The sequence below is a fragment of the Pithys albifrons genome, chromosome 1, assembly GCF_047495875.1.
Source record: "Pithys albifrons albifrons isolate INPA30051 chromosome 1, PitAlb_v1, whole genome shotgun sequence".
NCBI lineage: Eukaryota > Metazoa > Chordata > Aves > Passeriformes > Thamnophilidae > Pithys > Pithys albifrons.
In genome coordinates, this window is record NC_092458.1 from 10151846 (window position 1) to 10171367 (window position 19522).

A 19522-nucleotide genomic window follows, 5' to 3' on the forward strand; every position below is an offset into this window, starting at 1 on the left:
AACAAAGATCGTCATAGAGCTGGAGAACCTCTGCTCCATGAAAGCAATGGAAGACAGGCTGAGAGAGTTGGGATTGTTCAACTTGGAGAAGAGAAGGCTCTGGGGAGACCTTTATAGTAGCCTTACAGTATCTTCAGGGGGTTGCAAGAAGCTGGTGAGGAACTTTTGACATGGGCAGGTAATGATATAATATGAGGTAATGACTTCAAACTTTAAAGAGGGTAGGTTTAGTTTAGACATTAGAAAGAAATTCTTTATTGTGAGGGTGGCAAGGCATTGGAACAGGTTGCCCAGAGAAGCTGTATCCAGATGCCCTATCCCTGGAAGTGTTCAAAGCCAGGTTGGACAGGGTTTTGAGCAATCTGGTCCAGTGAAAGGTGTCCCTGTCCATGGCAGGTGTGTTAGAACTAGGTGATCTTTAAAATCCCTTTCAACCCAAACCAGTTTATGATTCTATGATTCTCTAGGCAAAAAGGCATGTGATAGCCTGCAGTTCATACTTATACAGCTAAACCCCTTCCTCCCTCACGAGAAAAAACCAAAAAACCAAGGTGGACTGGTACCTAATAAATATTGGGAATGATCACTGGCATATGCCATTCTCTGAGCCACACCTGGTTTTGCTGGATTGTTACCTACTCAGCTTGAAGCAGTGCTGTGGTGTGTGCTGGTACCCCAGTCCATGCCTTGGCTGTGTTTACCTTACCAACTTAAGTACATTAGTAGGACCTCTGCTTCATCAGGGATGTTTCCTCCATTTTACAAAAGACCACAACCCAATGCAATGCAACATAGTGAATGCCTGGCTATGTACAAATTGGTCTTACTTTCTTGGATTTAATGATTTCTCCCGCACAGCATTGCTGTGGTTACCCCTGGAAGGGATGCAGCCCTGATGGGTGAGTTGATGTGACCCAGGAGGGGGAAAAGGAAGGGACCAGGCACAACACAGAAACAAGGGACTCACACTTCATGGTGATAAATAGTTAAAGCACTGTTCTTTCATTATTTTTCCTTACAAAATAGGAATATTGAGTCTCATCCCATAGATGAAATGACATAGATACTGTATATCCACCAAACATTAGGGTAAAATCTTGTTATTTGATAGATAAGGGAATTGGACACTCACAGCTCTCTAGCTGCATCGTACATGTCTGCACATCCATAGGAAAGTTCTTCAAGTCCATGGGACAGGATAAGGTTAAAGTAAGCCTAAAATTAGGAAAACAAAATAAAGAAAAAAATGTTAGACATTTACAGATTTTATCTACAGCCCCATATTTAGAGTTTGAAAGGATCAAGACCAAATCTTAGCACCTCAGATGCTGGGCTTATCTCTCTGGTGAGCTTTTAAGTACACAAGAGCTGTAAGACAGAGTGTGTGAGCAAACTGGGCACTTGTGGCCTGCACTGGTTGAGCAGAACAAGGCAGACAAAACAGCATCAGGATAGCAAGACATGCTCTCCACTAATGTACCAGTGAATGTTTTATCTAAAATACTGAACCAAATAGTCCAAAAGCTGAAATGACTGATCATATGACACATGTTTTTAAGCTTTATTTTGGAAAAGCAAAAGAAGAAAACAATAACCATGGGTTCTTTTCAACAGAGTGCTTTTGTTGTGTACAAGTCCCATTTGCAATACTTCATTCTTACTGCTGAGCATTAAAAGAAAGAAAAAAACATTATACATTAAAAGCTAGAATCACATCACATTAAAGGACTGCAGATAGAATCAAGTAAGCCTAAAGGAATGAAATCATACAAAATATATTTCTCTTTTAATTTTTCAGTTGTTATTGTCCCAGATAAAGCATAACGTTACTTGAATGGGAATACTTTAATGTTTATTTTTTCTTCTTTTTTTTTTTTTTGTTGATTCTACCTTTCCACATTTGATTGAAATCTTTTTCAAGACTTCTTTGCTTTCTTTCTTTTGTTGTTTTTTTTTTTTGAGGAGAAAAAGCCATTTTTAGTAAACCCAGGTAGTAGGCTGGCATAATTACAAACAACTAGATGCTTTGAAAAACAGAATAATTGTTAGGATTTTGTTTTAAATCATATTTTAAAAATACATTTTTATTTCACTTTCAGCACAAACCCCCATTCTGACACAAAGAAAGCAAATAAAAAAGCCCCTCTGTGCTTATTTATCATCGACAGTAATGAGATTGTCTCATCTGAAGGGACACTGAAACATAAACACAGTACAATGAGAATAAATTTGTAATTATGTCAGTGAACCCATGGGCCAGCTGTTTGCAAATATAACCATGAAACTATGTTTTCCCACAGACATATGTGATCTCTATGGAGAAATACTTGACTAAGTTCTGTCTCCTATGGTGAATTTGTGGTTCTTACCACACAGAGCTGATTCAAGCTCTTTCAGTCTATTTGTTCACCATGTGAATTTTTGGGGATGGCATGACTGAGGCTTCTAGCCCTACCACCCTATCATAAAATCACTATGACTAAAAAGATGATGTTTAGGTAACTGAGATCAATATTGAACAATGTCTCAACCAGATCAAAGATCACATTCAACATCACTGCTGTTGCCTACTTGTGGGCTACCTAGAGAAAGACACATTATTTTCATCTTGACACAGTCTTCAGTGTATGAGAGGATAACATCAGGAAATTAGAAATCAGTTGTATATATCAGTGTAGGGCACTGAGATGAACAGAAATCCCCAGTACTTCTCTTAACATCATCATAGTAAATAAACTCCCATTTAACCTTTGGGAGCAAATAATATAAGCATTAAAAAAAGTTGTCATCTAGAGAAAAAGTATATCTAGTAGACATATAAATGTCATTGAAAATCTGTCATTTCGTCATTTAAATATTGCAAGTGCCTCACAAATGTTAACTAGTCTCATTGTTACTAATTTCCTGCATTAAACATTGAGCTAATTAATTTGCTAATCCCCAGTATTAACAAAACCCTGCTTCCACCTTTTTTTATGAAAAATTGCTGTATCAAACTCTCTTCTTTTTTTCAGTCATCTTCTAAATACAGCTTAGATGTTTTAAGTTCAAGTATTTCTCCATGCAAATTCAGTCTTTGTAAATATGTCATTTGTTTGCATTCATTGAAGTAGACATGGCCTATCCGCTCCTTGGATTTTACTGACTATCAGTGTGGACTGAACACTGACTTTGTTTCCTTTCCTCTTAATTCCTTTCTACTCTCCAAAAATTCAAACAATCTGGGGATTTGACCACATACATGGTCAGGGAGGTCTCTTGTCATTTTAATCTCAAACTCATGAGAAAACAAGTACATCTAGTTGCAGCTTTCAAGCCTTAGGGAAAATTGACCTATCTCTACAATTTTTTTATTTTCTTTTTCTGGAGGTGAGATGAGAAATTGTTTATTATGTAGGTCCACACAAAGCCTGACATTGCCCTTTCACTTCCTAATCATTGGTGTCTTTCAGGAAGACTAAATTATTCTCTCTTCGCCCTGACAAATAAAAAATAGTTTCTATTCCCAGTGCAGTAAGACCAGGCACAAGAGATCATGTCTTTTTAGCTTTGCCTCTACCTGTTGCTCATCTCAGTGAAGTAACCATTCATAGTTAAAATCTTTACCTCTGTAATCCCTTTTACCAGGAGCAATGCAAGTGTTGAAACAAATCCTTATAGCCTGATATCATCCACAGATCCACTGATTTTCAACAAGATTACTACATGCTAAATGTTCAACTGCTGGAGTCTGAAATAGATTCACTGAAGTCCATGGTGGTGGGTCAATTTATGTCAGTTGACTCCTTTTCAGTAAAAATAGGATCCTTCAAGTGTTTCCAAACCTAGGTGCCATGTCACTACATATATTTATATTATTAAGGATACAGCATCAGAAACGGAAAGTGTTAGGTAGATATAGCTGCACACATTGCTGATAATAACAGTGTCCTTGACAGAAAATGTTTCAGCAAAATGATTGCTTCACACTTGGCAAAGTCAAGAAAGGCCCCTGGAGATTTGGTGCAAAGAGCTAATTTAATAGAGAACTACACTGATGAATACTTCAATCATTAATAAAACAGAATAAACTGATATAGAACAATTATTTTTCAGGCACCCCACCACCAAGGCATTTGAGATGTAGAAACAACAGATTTAGTGGTGTAGAACCATAAAACACTGATGGGAAGCATTTTATGAACCATCTGTAAAACTGCAAAAAGAAGGTGTCCAAGAACTTGATTTTGTCTTCAGTTACCTGTGCACCCTTTATCCTCTGCTGGACAGATTCAGGTGGCACAACAGGCTCACAGAAAACTGTGGGATTGGGCACATGTTTTCCAGCTAAGCAGAGAGGGCTCATGAGGGAGCAGGAGAGAGTCACGTCTCCAGCACCTCAGCATTCCAGGCACAATGCCAACGACAGCAAACCGCCTCAGAGGAGAGGCAAAGCTGCTCTCTTCTTTCCCTCCTGCTCCCTCACCCACCCCACAGCCAAGGAAGAATGAAGCCCTGGAATAGTGCAGAGTATGAACAGAACGAAATGCAGAATCAGAGCCAGAAAACAAAGAATGAACAATTAGCTGTCACTGTGACAAAAATAATAAATAAATCAATCAATAATATTACTGAGCAAAACTGTAACAGAGACCAGGCTGTAATCCAAGTACTCCAGGATTGTCTGTCTAAAGCTTTGGACCCTCTTCCTGACGATTCCCTCATACACTAGGTAAGTCCTGAGCAGCATCTGCTGAGACCTTAAATGCTTTCAAAGTGCAGCAGGCACTGCTGGGATTTCTTCACTCTGCATTTCATTCAAACTCCCCTCTTTCATCCCCTGGTTCCATTATAATGTCCCGAGAAATCACTCAGACATAGGTTGTGGGCCTGTCTCTCTTCCCACCCCAGCTGAAAATCTTTAATTTCTGGTCACCCCAGGAACTCCCTTACAGCATCATTCGGAGGTCTGCATTCTCTGTTTTTCTGCAGACAGGAAGGTAAAAGTTCTGCAGGCTGTGGCTTCCTTTGTCACAGAAGCCAAAATAAGGCATCCCATGGGAAAAAAATAAATAGCCTGACAACATGTTACTATTAATCAGAAACCCTCATGCTTGTGATCTTTAACACCTGAACATTTTGTTTTGTAATGCCAGTGTTTTTTCCTGGTGTGAGCAGCCATGGCCCCAGATGGGCCAGAAGTAGAGCTCAGTACAGGCACTGCTGCTGCCCTAAGTGCAGCTGCAGTAGCCAGCCATCCTCCCATGTGGAAATGGCAGTGGAGGGCATGACACACATGTGCAGCCAAGGGGGCTCAGAGGTATTTATTGCAATACAATCAAGTCCTGAGCTCAGTAGTGGGGCTGAGATACCATGTTTCCTATTCACCCATATGGGCCTTTGTCCTGTTCTTTCTCCAGCATGAACATGCTTTTCCCACATTCTCCAATGTCTGCCCATCTATCCTTCACTTCTCCCAGAGTAACCTACATGATGCAGAGCCCAGAGTCTTTCCTTTGCATCCTAGTCTGTCCTTGTACCCTTTCCCCCTGCTTTTCCTGTTACCCAGTTCCTGTCAAACGCCACTCCTATCCCTCTTCAGGGTATTAAGTCTCAAGGCCAGTCTGCCCTTTGACAACTAACTCCCAAAGCAGTAGAGGGTAAGGATCTGGAATAGTAAAAAAGAAATAAATTTATTAGGAATAAAATATTTGTAAATGAACTATTCTCAAGATGATTTCCAATCTCATTCTTTCACTTGGGTGTTTTGAATGTCGGGACTCACCACCATCACACCACTTCTCTGATAATGTCACAATGCTAGAAAAATGCTTCACAGTACTACACAGACAGACTGTTCGTGAATGGTCCCCAAGACAAATCTGAAATAACCAATTGCAAGTATCATGCTCAAATCTTGGGGAACTAGGTTTATACATTATATAATCCAAGAACATATTTATCAATAAATTTAAGAGAATATGTAATTTTAACTGAGATTTGACATATTACTTAGTCTGCAGCAGCTGTTAGAGTGTATTCTAACTCATTTCTTTACAAGCAGCTATCACTCCACAACCTGATGTGCTGCAACACTTCCAAACCTTCCCTTGATCTAAGTGACATCTTGCCACATAGGAGGACACTGATCATACATGAGAAAGGCCCTGTGGATCATAATACAAGGTGTCTGATAACAGGGGAATATCCTTTTCATTAGTTATCCTGTCCGCAGACCCAACCCTGCATGCAGGCAGTTCAGGATATGGGTCATTAGAGACTTGACCCCGGAGATGACAGTCTCTTGCGGCAGCATCCTGAATGACCAAGCAGCCTTTTCTAGGGACAGCACTGCTTGCTCCACACGGAGAGGGGCCTAGCAAAGGTGGCCTAAACAAAGCTCATCTCCACACCCAGTTGGATAACTGCAGCCAACCGGCATCCTCCATGCAGTCAAACAAAAACAAAGAGATTTCAAAGGCATACACCTGCCTGCAAAGGTGTGCTCAAATTAACACTCGCATGTTGGAACATCAGATCCATGCTTGATACTGGGGATAGTGGACGTCCTGAGCGTCGTTCTGCTCTAATTGCCCACGAACTGTCACGGCTCAACATTGACTTTGCTGCTCTCAGTGAAGTTCGTCTTCATGAGGAAGGCAGCCTTAAAGAACATGGTGCTGGCTACACACTCTACTGGTCAGGCAAACCCAAAACCGAAAGACACCTTTCAGGAGTTGGCTTCACGATTAAAAACTCCATTGCCTCCAAACTTGAAAATCTGCCGACAGGTCATTCCGATTGCATTATGTCCTTATGCCTCCCTCTACACAACAAGCAACGTGTTGTTCTTTTTAGCGTATATGCCCCAACTCTCCAAGCTGACCCAGACGAAAAAGACAAATTCTACACAGACCTGCGTTGCCTCACCCAAAATGTTCCTGCAGATTATAAGATCATAATCCTTGGTGACCTCAACGCCAGAGTAGGTAAGAATTCTGAAGCCTGGAAAGGAGTCCTGGGCAAGCATGGCATTGGAAACTGCAACGACAACGGACGCCTCCTGCTAGAGTTTTGCGCAGAAGGGCAGCTCACCATCACCAACACTATCTTTCAACAGAAAGACAGCCTGAAGACAACCTGGATGCATTCTCGATCCAAGCACTGGCACCTCATTGACTATATCTTAGTACAACAGAGAAATGTCAGTGATGTCCATCATACTCGAGTGATGCCGAGTGCAGAATGTCAAACAGACCACAGCCTTGTGCGCTGCAAACTTAACCTCCACTTCAAGCCCAAACCTAAGAGAGGCAGCATTCCAAGGAGGAGACTCCAAGCCAGCAATCTTCAAACAGCCACCGTGAGAGACAGCTTCCAGGGAAACCTTCAAACTAGACTTAAAGATAATCCCATAGATCCCTCTCCTGAAGCGCTTTGGCAACATATTAAAAGTTGCATCCTGCAGTCATCTGAAGAGTCCCTAGGGTTCTCCTCCAAAAAAAACAAAGACTGGTTTGATGAGAACAATCAAGAGATCCAGGAATTGCTGAAGAAGAAGAGAACTGCTCACCAAGCACACCTTGCTCAGCCATCTTGCCATATAAAAAAAGCCGCCTTTCGTCTTGCATGCAGTAAGCTCCAACAGAAACTTCGAGACATCCAGAACAAATGGTGGCTCGACCTAGCAGAAAAGATACAACTATGTGCAGATGTGGGTGACCAAAGAGGATTCTATGAGGCCCTGAAAGCAGTGTACGGACCCACACACCAGGTTCAAAGCCCCCTACTCAGTGCAGATGGTCAAATGCTTCTAACAGATAAAACCTCCATTCTGAACCGATGGTCGAGCACTTTCAGACTCTCTTCAGTGCCAACTGTGTAGTTCAAGGCTCAACAATTCATCACATTACACAACAACTGGTGAAACATGAATTGGATGCAGTCCCTACTATGGGAGAGATACTCAAGGCCACACAACAGGTGAAAACTGGCAAGGCAGCTGGGGTTGATGGAATTCCACCTGAAATCTGAAAGCATGGAGGTCAAGCACTCCATGCCAAATTCCACGAGCTTGTTTGCGTTGCTGGGAACAAGGGGAACTACCACCAGATCTCTGTGATGCAGTCATTATCACCCTGTACAAGAAGAAAGGAGAAAAATCAGACTGCTCAAATTACCGAGGTATTACTTTACTCTCCATTGATGGTAAAATCTTTGCAAGAATACTTCTGAACAGATTAGTATCCACTATTGCAGAAGATCTTCTACCTGAAAGCCAGTGTGGTTTCAGAGCCAGTAGGAGCACCACAGACATGGTGTTTGTTCTCAGACAACTGCAAGAGAAGTGTAGGGAACAGAACAAAGGTCTCTATGTAACCTTCGTTGACCTCACCAAAGCTTTCGACACTGTGAGCAGAAAAGGCCTGTGGCAGATCTTGGAATGTTTAGGATGTCCCCTCAAGTTCCTCAAAATGATCATTCTGCTACATGAGGATCAGCGTGGACAAGTCAGATATGGCAATGCACTCTCTGAGCCCTTCCCAATAACCAGTGGTGTGAAACAAGGTTGCGTTCTTGCACCAACTCTATCACAATCTTCTTCAGCATGATGCTCCAAAGAGCCACAGCAGACCTCGATGAAGAAAACGGCATCTACATCTGATATCGTACCGATGGAAGCCTCTTCAACCTACGGTGACTGAAGGCCCACACCAAGACCCTGAATCACCTTGTCCATGAGCTGCTTTTTGCTGATGATGCCGCCCTCGTTGCTCACACAGAAGCAGCTCTGCAGTGCTTTACATCCTGCTTTGCAGAGGCTGCTGAGCTTTTTGGGCTGGAAGTCAGCCTGAAGAAGACGGAAGTTCTCTACCAACCTGCACCTCAAGAAGTCTTCCATCATCCTCACATCGCCATAGGCAATTCAGAGCTTAAGTCAGTCCAGCAGTTCACCTATCTGGGAAGTATCATTTCCTCAGATGGTAAGATCGACAAAGAGATAGACAACAGGCTAGCAAAGGCATACAAAGCCTCCGGAAAACTCCATAAAAGAGTCTGATCCAATAAACACCTGAAGAAAAGTACAAAGATTAGTGTCTACAGAGCCATTGTACTGTCTACTCTTATATATGGGTCTGAATCCTGGGTCATCTACCGCCACCACCTGCGGCTTCTCGAACGCTTCCATCAGCGCTGCCTCCATTCAATCCTAAACATCCACTGGTCTGATTACATGACCAATGTGTCCGTTCTTGAACAGGCAGGGGTCAGCAGTATCGAGGCCATGCTGATGAGAACGCAGCTGCGCTGGGCAGGGCACGTCTCCAGGATGGAGGATCACCGCCTTCCGAAGATTGTGCTCTATGGTGAACTCACCACCAGCTGCTGCAAGAGAGGAGCCCTGAAGAAGAGATACAAGGACTCCCTGAAACAACACCTCAGCCTTGGCCATATTGACTGCCACCACTGGTCCACTCTGGCCTCCAATCGGGATTCATGGAGACACACCATTCACGACGCTGCTGCTTCCTTTGAGAATGCATGGAGAGTCAGTCTTGAGAAAAGACAACGCAGAAAGAACCGTTCCTTGCCAATATCACTTAGGGAGATGTTCCACTGTGCCTTTTGTGACCGGACCTGCCCTATCCCGTGTCGGCCTTTTTAGCCACCAGCAGCTTGCAGCAAGCGTGGGTAGTGCCCTTCTCAAATCTTCGTTCGTGAAGCCTAGCCATGATGATGATGAGTTATCCTGTGAGACTGGTTGTCTGTGACAGGGCTACAGAAAAACAGCCTCCTCACAGAGTTTTTTCTAATGATAAATAACTAAGATCAGTCCTAATTAAGTAGAGAAACACTGTTGGGAATTTTAATGGTCCTGGAGATAAGGCTGAAAATCCTTTCTCTCCACAAAACCCCTATGATTAGCTCCTCACTAGCTTGAAAAGCAACAAATGCCTCACCATGAGTAGGCATGGTGTCAAAAATAACATTGTGATTCTATTCTTATCCCTTCATTCTTCCACGCTACGCCCATCTGCACCTCAGCTGTTGGGACAGGAGGCTTCACAATGTAGGACTTTATGCTACAAATACCAGAGCATAAATAGCACATGCGTGATCACTGCTAGCATTGGCTATGTGCCATTTTTATGAAAAGACATACCTGTGCAAACCCCTCAGTGTTGGATTTAGTGAGACAAGTGGGATTTTTTTCCCCCCAGTAATGCTAAATCTAAAGATGCTATCATAAATTGCAAGGTTTCTGGCATTTTTCTTAAACATCTAAGCTGACAATAAAGGTAAAAATATTTTTAGTGGCACACTTTTGCTTTGAAAGATTAAAATCCTGATCCTTAGAGCTACTGAAATAACATAAAAATATTACTTAAGCACAAGCAGGCAAAGTTCGCCACTAAAGTGACAGGGGAGATGAAGTTGCACAGCAACCATGACAGCATTGCATGACACAGGAGCAAATGCCATTCAGGCTAGTGGCACTGAAACAGGGAGAAGAATCTAAATTCTCCTTATATTCCTCCCAGCCCTCTCTCTTGGGTGATCTATGCCTGAAAGAAGGGCAGACACAATGTTCATATATCAGAAGACAAAAACTCCCAAAGTTCCCAGTGGTATTCTTCTTTTAAAGGGCTTTACATTTTGTAGTCCATCTCATTATTTTTTCAGGGACCTGACTCATCATTTTGAATGTCAATTCTGGTAATTTTTCACAATCTACAGTCTTTGTCCCGTTAAACAGAACAGTCAACCTGACTGCTTTTTCCCTTATTTTTGAGGAGTGCTAGAATTCCTCTTTTATATTTGTCAGGTTCTGCAGCTTCATTTCTGTCAGATGGGAATGGGCTGAAGTCAAACTTAGAGAAGACATGCAGCCTTCTCTGCTATGGCTAAATGTGCTATAGACCGGAGTTTCATGTACTGCTGTTTCCAAGCTTGTTCTCACTCCCTCCTCAGTGCTTTGCTTTGCTTCATGTACTGCTTAACATAGGAGCTGGCACGGAGCAGGGTGGTGGATTTCTCATTACAGGCATCCCACTTCTCATTGTAATGCAATCACTGTCTGCAGATACACAATGTCAACACATGAGCTGCCAGCAAATGATTTTTCAATTATTACTCAAACAAATCTATGAAATTAAATTCAAGTATGATTGCATGTAACAGTTAAATTCTGTAACTTTCCCTGAAGAGCAGTATTTCATCTCTCATTTCTCCCCTTTCATTTTCTCTCTTAGTTTTCCTGCAATGTGTGTTTAGTATGGTGTTGCTTTCCTCCTGCCATTATAACATCTCTGTTCTAAGCCATATATTACAGTTCAATTGCCAAAAGACCTTCAGCCTTGGGACCATGTTCTAGGAAATCATGGGGTTTTGTACCATTTAAAAAGGGTTCCTGCACCTGCATCATTTTACACCTAGCCTTTAACAGCTCCAGTGCAAGTTCAATGGGTAAATGAAGTGATTGATCACCAGCAATCAAGGACAGGCACTGCCAATACCCAGAAGGAGAGCCAGCGCACAGACACGTGACTCAGCTATGCAACTGTCCCATTGGCATAGACATCCAGAAGTAACCACCTGCCAATATTTTTGATCCTGCTAGCCAAGAACAACTTTACATGTATAAATTGGTCTCCAGTAGCAGTTATCACTTTTTAACTTAGAGCAAAGTCTTCCTTTTTATTTGAGACACAGGAATATAGGGCTACAGAAGTGACATCTTGCATCATAAAATCTGATCATTTGCTACCCTCCAGAGTCACGTCATCTCATCCCTTTCAAAAATAATCAAAGTTCATTTAATGGTATCCAGTGTGTGTGTGTATCCCCATTTCCACTGGAATATTGTTCTGGAAATTCCAGGTGTATATGGCTGTATACTTTTTAACTTCCTCTTTGAGCTTACTTATGGCCAGTTCATAGCCCTTTGTTCTCCTGGCAGCATTGTCCTTCAGGCTATGCAGCTCTCCTCTTGCATTTGTATTTACCTCACCTCTTGTGAGTCAGCTGATGATGTGCATAGCATGAGAGGAAGGAGAGAGGCAGTGCCTCCTCAGATATAATATCCATATCTCTGCTTTGCTTGAAATGTCTTATGAAGTGAAAAAGAAACTGGTTTTGTGTCATTAAAATGTAAATTATTCTTTCTGTAAGCAGTATGATCTATGGGGTTTTCACAATAGCCGTGTTAGTTGCATAGCAAAGTGCCCACATTAGGCTGTATTATTTATTTAGTAGAATTCATTATTTGTTATTCAAACCAAGTACTTTAAATACAACAGGAAAGTAAGGGTATTGGAAATGCAGGGCTAGATCCTCAGACTGAATCTGAGGATTGAGAGGGAATGAGAAAGAAGGAAGTGGATGATGCAGTTGAGAGAGTATTAGGAAACAATCCCAAAGGATGAGAAGAATCTGAGTCTATTTAATTAAAAGACCCCAAAAGGAAGGGGAGTGTGGCTTAAAGCAGAGGCAGGAATAAGGGCAAGAAGGAAAGAAAAAAGAAAAGTGAAAAGAGGGCTGCTACTGACAATGCAAGGAAATTGGGTTCAGCCATAATGAGAACGGCTGTTGTCCCACAAAAGGCTGCATTATTTTAGCCTCTAAAACCATTGTTATTATTGTCATCATGCCCATGGGAAGATAAATTTGTCAAGTTTACTGGATTCACATAGCACACAGCCACAATTTTGGAAGTCACTGGGTCCCAGTAATGTTGTGCAGTATAATAAAGTTTAGTGATTGTAGTACTGTAAGAACTCTGCCTACAGTATATAATCACTGTAAAACCCCAAACTTTTTTAAGATATGTTCTAAATTTCAGTTAGCATTTCTGCATTGATTAACCTTCAATGTTTTGGTTAGTTTTAAATGTGGAAAATTTAGTTTGAGGTATATGAAGACTTTTTATGCTTTTGCAAATAAAGGCATTTAGCATGGGATAATGTGCAGCCTTGCTAATGCAATAACTAAATAGTTTTCAATGAAAATGTCCCTGTGCTGATTGACATGAACTTCCAAGGAAAAATCCCCACCTTGTCAATACCAGTATTATTCTGATAGGACCCGAGCTAATAAATATGATAGTGTAAGGCAGAGTTTAAAAAGTAAACAGCTGTGTCAATCATGATAAATATCTCTCTGCTCCCATCTCTGCTAATCTGTCACATGGAAAGACAATGCTGTTAGTAAAGTCCAAATCCTCTTAAATCCCAACATTAGATTGTAAAATAAAATTGAAGTCGTCAAATTAAAGCACAGAATGCACAGAGAGCTGTAGAATGTAATATTTTCTATCATTCTGCCAGGCTAGACTGTGCCATGACATAGGTGATTTACATACAGTGGGTATAAATGGGACCTCAATATCATGTAGCTGATAAATTCCGTACCCCAAAATTATTTTAGAAAACCTATGCCTGACTTGACTGTAACATGGCAACATATTCTATAGTAGCCAAGCAAAAAATCCAAGATCTGTTCTTATTTAAAAAAAAAAATTATTTCATAGGGGTAGTGAACTTTTTTCCATATGAGAAGTTTGTTGCAAAAGGACTAGCAGTGCTACTTATGTATTTCCCTAATCTGCCTTTCTTTCCCATAGGGCAAAGAACAGAGAAGACAACAAAACACAGCAGTTTCACTCAGAAAAGCTGAATTATAAAAGTGCTGTAGATTACTTCTGATTATTGACATGATGGACATGGTAGTCGTAACTCCTAATATAACACAAAGTCGTGTGTGGGGTGGGGGAGGGGGGTGGGGGTACAGTTGACTCAGTGCTCTGTCACTCAGCACTACGGCCACACAAAAAGACTTGACCCTGGAAACTCCTGAGCAAGGCAGCAGTCGTGGGAGGTGGCATTGCAAATAAATGTGCTGTTTTCACAGATGCTTCTCTTTGCTTGCATAAGCAGGTGAGGGCTTTTTTATGGGCCAGTCACCGCCAGCTACTTGTTGCCAAATGGAATGGCTGGTAAACATCTCTAGAACAGCTACACAAATAGAGCAATCCAATAGCTTCAACCTTCTCTGTTTCTTGGTGCCCTACAGCAAAGAAATGTTTTCTAGTAGACACTCTGCCCTTGTCCATAGTAACATTTACAATTAAAACTAGGTCAATAGCTGAAACCATGAGGAACTAATTGTCTACATAACTGTAACATTTCTGACACTGTGAATACAAACAAGACATCAAAAACAGATATTTTGAAAGACTTGAGGAAAGTCTCAATACCTAATTCATTGCTCTTTGAACAGGAATAGCAAAAATAGGGGAAGAAATGTAATTTCTGAATTTGCACAGATCTGCTCCCTAGAATTCCAAGTGGCTCTCGTGTCAAATTATGCAACATACTCTAAAATCTTTTCATATTTAAAAATTATGTAGTAATCTGCTTTGTAACTATTTCTGGCTAAGTGCACTGACGCTACAATTCAGAGCAGAGCTCCACCACATTGTCAGGCAACTGGGAGTTTTTCCTGAAGCAGCAGGTAAAAAAAAAAAAAAAAGAAAGAAAAAAAGGATATAATTACAATGTGTGTACCTTCCTGACCAATATACTCTAGGTTCAGTGCCATGGATCAACATTACAGTTGAATTGTGTCACTTTCTGAATCAATCCCATATGGCTGAAATGCACTGAAAATATTAAAAAGAGAAGGAGGCAATTAAAGCAAAAAAAAAGTACACAAACCTTAAATAAAACTACTTTCTATCACTTTGCTAAAATAAGCTTTTAGGCAGATGCTAATATTCTGAGCTGGCTGACAGCCTGAAATGAGTTTGTGGGAATCAGGTACCACAAATGGCTGGCTCGGAGAGAATGTGAAGCCTCCTGTGAGTTTATTTAGCATTTTCCTGATGTTCCAGGTGTCCTCAATGGGGCAGAGCAGATACGATTCTTGTCCCTGGAACATAAAACCAATGCAGTGGTGTATGCAGTGCAAAATACAGGTGTCATACAGAAAGTGAGTGTCTGGAACAGGATCCATAGTAACATTACACAGTGCTGCCACATTTTCCAAGTGCATAACCCCTTCCAAAACCCAATCCATGCAGACATCAGTCAAGGGTTGGGAGCGGGTGAGTCACGTGTATCCAGGGAGTGATGTTATGTAGGTTGTGATTTTAACTCTCATTGTTTTTACAGCATACAAAATAAACACAACTTAAGGTAATTTCATTGAACTCTGCTATACAAACCCTTTGTGTTGACTGCTCTCTGCAGAGTGCTTTAAAATAGAAGTTACAGCTACTTAACAGTTTTGAGAGTGCAGCTGAGACTGATCTCAACTAAAGTGAAATTGGTTGCTGAATATAAATTTGCTGTAACTGCTGACTTCTCAAAATACATGTGCCTCTAAGAGCAGTTGCTACATCTCTAGTGGCAATAGCATATATTTGTAGTATTAAGTAGTGCTGGGTTCCATACAGTTCTAGTTCTCCCTGCAAAACCCAAAGGTTTAGATCAGTTATGCAGATAGAGAGCCTGAGGGTCTACACAGTGTGCTATCTGAGATAAAAACAATTGTCTAGGTAGTCATTTGAGCATGCAGCAAGCATCTAAGAATGGGACTAGATCCCTGATCTTATGATTCATAGGTGGGTACATAAACCATCAACAACTATTTTATGCAGAAATTTGCAAGCATGAGCATTGTAACTAATTATTATAAGGTAAACTATGATGGAAATCTACATCATGCCTACCATAACCAGTAAATGCAGGATGGCGTATACCTCACTGAGAGAAGTATGAAGAGCCTCATGCTTACCACAGGGTGAGATAATTCCCACAGTCAAGGCACTGCAGTGCTGGTAGCACACAGGCCAGACCATCACTTACCCTTTCACGACTTATCCAAGCAGATATATCCTACATCAAATGTCTTGTTTTAGTAAAATATGGATCATGAGCTTTTGTTCCAGGTGACCTTCAAAATTCTGATCACAAAGGACAGGTTTGGCCTCTGAGAGCATTTAACAGGACAAGCCAGTTGAGCCTCCTGCATGGCGTATTTCCATGTTCTCAGTGCAGTATATAGGGAAGAGGGATACCATTGTCATACAATACACACTCCTTGCTTCTTATCCATTAATTACCAGGAGCACTTCTAAACTCATTTTATGCAGAGAATACTTTGTATTTATGAGAGATTAACTTGACTTTGATTCCATTAAATTTGGAACTATGACAAAACAGCCTACACTGCAACATCTCAGATACGTTTGTGAAGTGCTTTAAACCCTTCAAGCACAATAAATGCTAAATTTTAGAATGTCATGATGTCAGGTGAAGTGCTTGGTGCAGTAGTGAAAATAGCAGCAGTAGAACATTCCCAATAGACTAAAACTAATGACTAAAATATTCTTGTTTACCTACAACACAACTACAAGTGGGTGACATCACACAGATGCATCTAACCCAGTATGTAAAGAATAAAGACTTGTTTTTATAATTCCTTTCAAGTTTCAATACTCTGGAAAGTTTTCTTTAAAGTGCTAAAAAAATATGTGCCATGTTAGAGGTGCCAGGCAAGCCTCTGTTACTGCTACGTGATACAAATGAGAAGCAATGAGCTTTGCTTAGTGTTCTGTTGGAATGCTGCTTACTCTGCTTCAAATTAATTTGCATTTGGCTGTGGGAATTTTACAAATGTGATATGGCAGCTCAAAATATTACTTTTGCCACATGAGCAAATGTCAGGAAAATTATCCATCTGCATTCACAACAGCACCTAACTGCACTGTTTCCTCCAACAAGATAGTGTCTAATGTCATTCAAACAAACAGATGCATTAATTTCTTTCTCAGGGAGAAGCAGGAAATATTCATAAGTGACAGCATATGTATCACTCTGCTAGTGCTAGTTCCATCTTGTATCCTATTATTTTTCTCAAACTGTTCAGGTACACCAATTTGAAACCTTGCTCAGTAACCATTTGCTTTACACCACACTTAATTCATCCAAATATTACTGGGCTCTTATCATGGAATTTCGAAAAGAATTATGTTAATGGAGAAAGTACCATGCTAATATTTATTTATTTAACCTCCAAAAGAACACAGCTATCCAGAGCCAGGATCAATAATAATTCCTCTAATGAAAATGCAGTCACAAACAGAATACCCCATCAGAAACAACTGCCTTCTAAACTAATCTGCTTTACAGATGAATAAATTCACTAAACAACCTGTTAAACAAATACAATCATGTTTACCTTCTACAGTGCAAGAAAGGCAAAAGTCAAGAAGCATTCCCAGGAACAAAGAACAAATAAAAACCAGTAATTACTTAATTTTGAACAATCATAAGAGCAATAATAGAGTGGTTTTCATCTTTGGCTACCTATATTAAGCAATTCATGTCTCACAGTAAGCTGAATGTCAAATAAATACTGCAAATTGTTTGCTGCTGTTTATGCCTGTGAAATGCAACTCTGTTTCTCTGCACATGTCCCATTTCATTAGGTCATACGGAATCATATTTTGTCAGTGTTGATTAATTCAGCCTAAATCTAGTCACATGACACACACTTCAACGCACTTAGTATCAAAAAAACACTTTCCATAATTCCAGTTATTTTTAAATATGAATAGATCCATGGAATTAACCAGTGACTTGCACATCAAATTTATTGCATTTCAAGCATGTTTTTCCCTAGTGTTGAGCAGTCATTTAAAATACTATTTCTCTTTAATTTTAAATTGCAACTTACAGACTGCAGAGTTGATTTTCTCTCTCTGTGAGAGGAGGGACTTGAGCTAATTCTAATGGGAATTACTGAGGCATACCATTAAAGTTTGAGACAATCTCAAGTTTTCCACAAGACTAAGTACCACTGTGCCACTTAAGACTATTTTGTGAAAAGTAAAAGCCTTGCAAAGGAACAGAGGTAAATTTTCCTTCTACTCTCCTATGATTAAGTTTTGTTTAAGCTGTACACATAGGACAACAAAGTTAAATATGTACATTGAATTCAGAAAAACAGGGAGGAGAAAAACGGGGATGAAGAGGAAAAAAATAAAATTAATTGGTTTACCTGATACTGTACAACACTTTTCCAGTTTTAGAAATCCTCAGCAACTTGTTGTCAGTAGTTACATCATGGAAATTTGCTCCCTTCTCATTGGCAAAGAATAAATCTGGCTTCCAAATAGAGTCCAACATAGAAGGATCCAAATCCAGGGAATCATCAGGATATTCGCTGTAAGCCAGACGTGAGTCATTCCACTGCTGTCTCAAAAAAATGTTCACTCTGTAGTCCTACAGAAATGCCATGTAAAAAGGTTACTAAGCCACCAAAACTCAAAGCCTCTTTTAGCTTTCTTTATGGTCTTAGACTTACTACAGCACCAGGATTATAGCAACCATTTGTGTTATCTTTTGAACATTCAGGTTGTCATTTGAAAATAAAGTTGTCAAAATGCTGCATTGAACCAACAGGTACATTTTCCAAATCAAAATTCCTTCTGTGGTGAGAAATATATGAACTGCAACCTCTATTATTAAATATAATACTTTTTCAAATTCTATGAATTAACTCAGAGGTGCTTAGAAAGTCAAAAATATTGCAGCAAGATATATACAATTTCAACAAAGATTCTATGAAGCTACCAATTTAAATAATTTGGTTCCAATATGCAAATCAATTATGTCTAATGTACTCATGAATAGTTGCTAATTCCAGTAAAGCCAAAATTGAATAGCAGAAATTAAATCAGCACTTCTTATTTACTATTTGTTTCCTTTTTCTATCTACTATGTCCTTTTCTCTGTATGTTCCTTCATTTACTCCTCCCTCTCTGCATCCCATTAAAATTGGCCTAATTGTCTTCTTCTGCTCAGTGGTCTGCTAGTTACAGCTGGGAAAGGCAGCAATTATTCAGAGGTTCGTTTAGAACCACTATTAACACTATCAAGAACTGGTTATTAAAAGGGAGAGTGAAAAGAGCTTTTAGGATCTAAACTCTTGGAGGGAATGGAAAGAAACAAATCCCTTTTTATTCTAATCCCGAATTTCCAAAGTTAGCAAATAAGAGCTTCATCTCTTCCAACTTCCTTTGCTTTCATAGCATGTTTACCTGAAATTACTACTTTCAATTTGTTTGTGAACAGTCTTTTAGAAATATATCTACTCTTCCTCTAAAAGAAAAATATTTAATAATATTTATATTGATCATAATATTTGAAGAAATATTTTGTCTAATAATTTTGCCAAGAGGACAAACTACTCCCATTTAGGATTTGTTTTACGGTAACCACAGTACATTAATATGGCAGGACTGTTCTTTTGACTTGGAAAATGTATGAGCTGACCTGGGTTTTACTAAGCAACCAAGCAGCATAGTCTGAAGAACTCATCATTCTTGAAATGTAGATTAATATTCTTACTCTGATTAGAGCTGCAGCTTGTTCTATATGTGGAATCTGTGAAGGAACCCCTCCAAACTTCAGCTTTCTCACCCTTTTCTCAGCAGGGTGGTAGTGAGGATATTCTGCTGTCCTGACAGAACATT

At 40.1% G+C, this 19522-nt stretch overlaps 1 protein-coding gene across 3 annotated transcripts in view; it reads right to left on the reverse strand.

Annotated features, from left to right (window-relative positions):
* Window positions 1-19522, reverse strand: part of GLRA2 (glycine receptor alpha 2) — a 136183-nt gene that overhangs the window by 84001 nt on the left and 32660 nt on the right. For all 3 annotated transcript variants that reach the window (XM_071569625.1, XM_071569608.1, XM_071569617.1), the window contains 2 exons: window positions 18046-18269; window positions 1133-1215 (listed from right to left, as the gene is read on the reverse strand). In XM_071569625.1, coding sequence (XP_071425726.1) covers window positions 1133-1215; window positions 18046-18269 — 307 coding nt within the window. The remainder of the gene's footprint in view (window positions 1-1132; window positions 1216-18045; window positions 18270-19522) is intronic.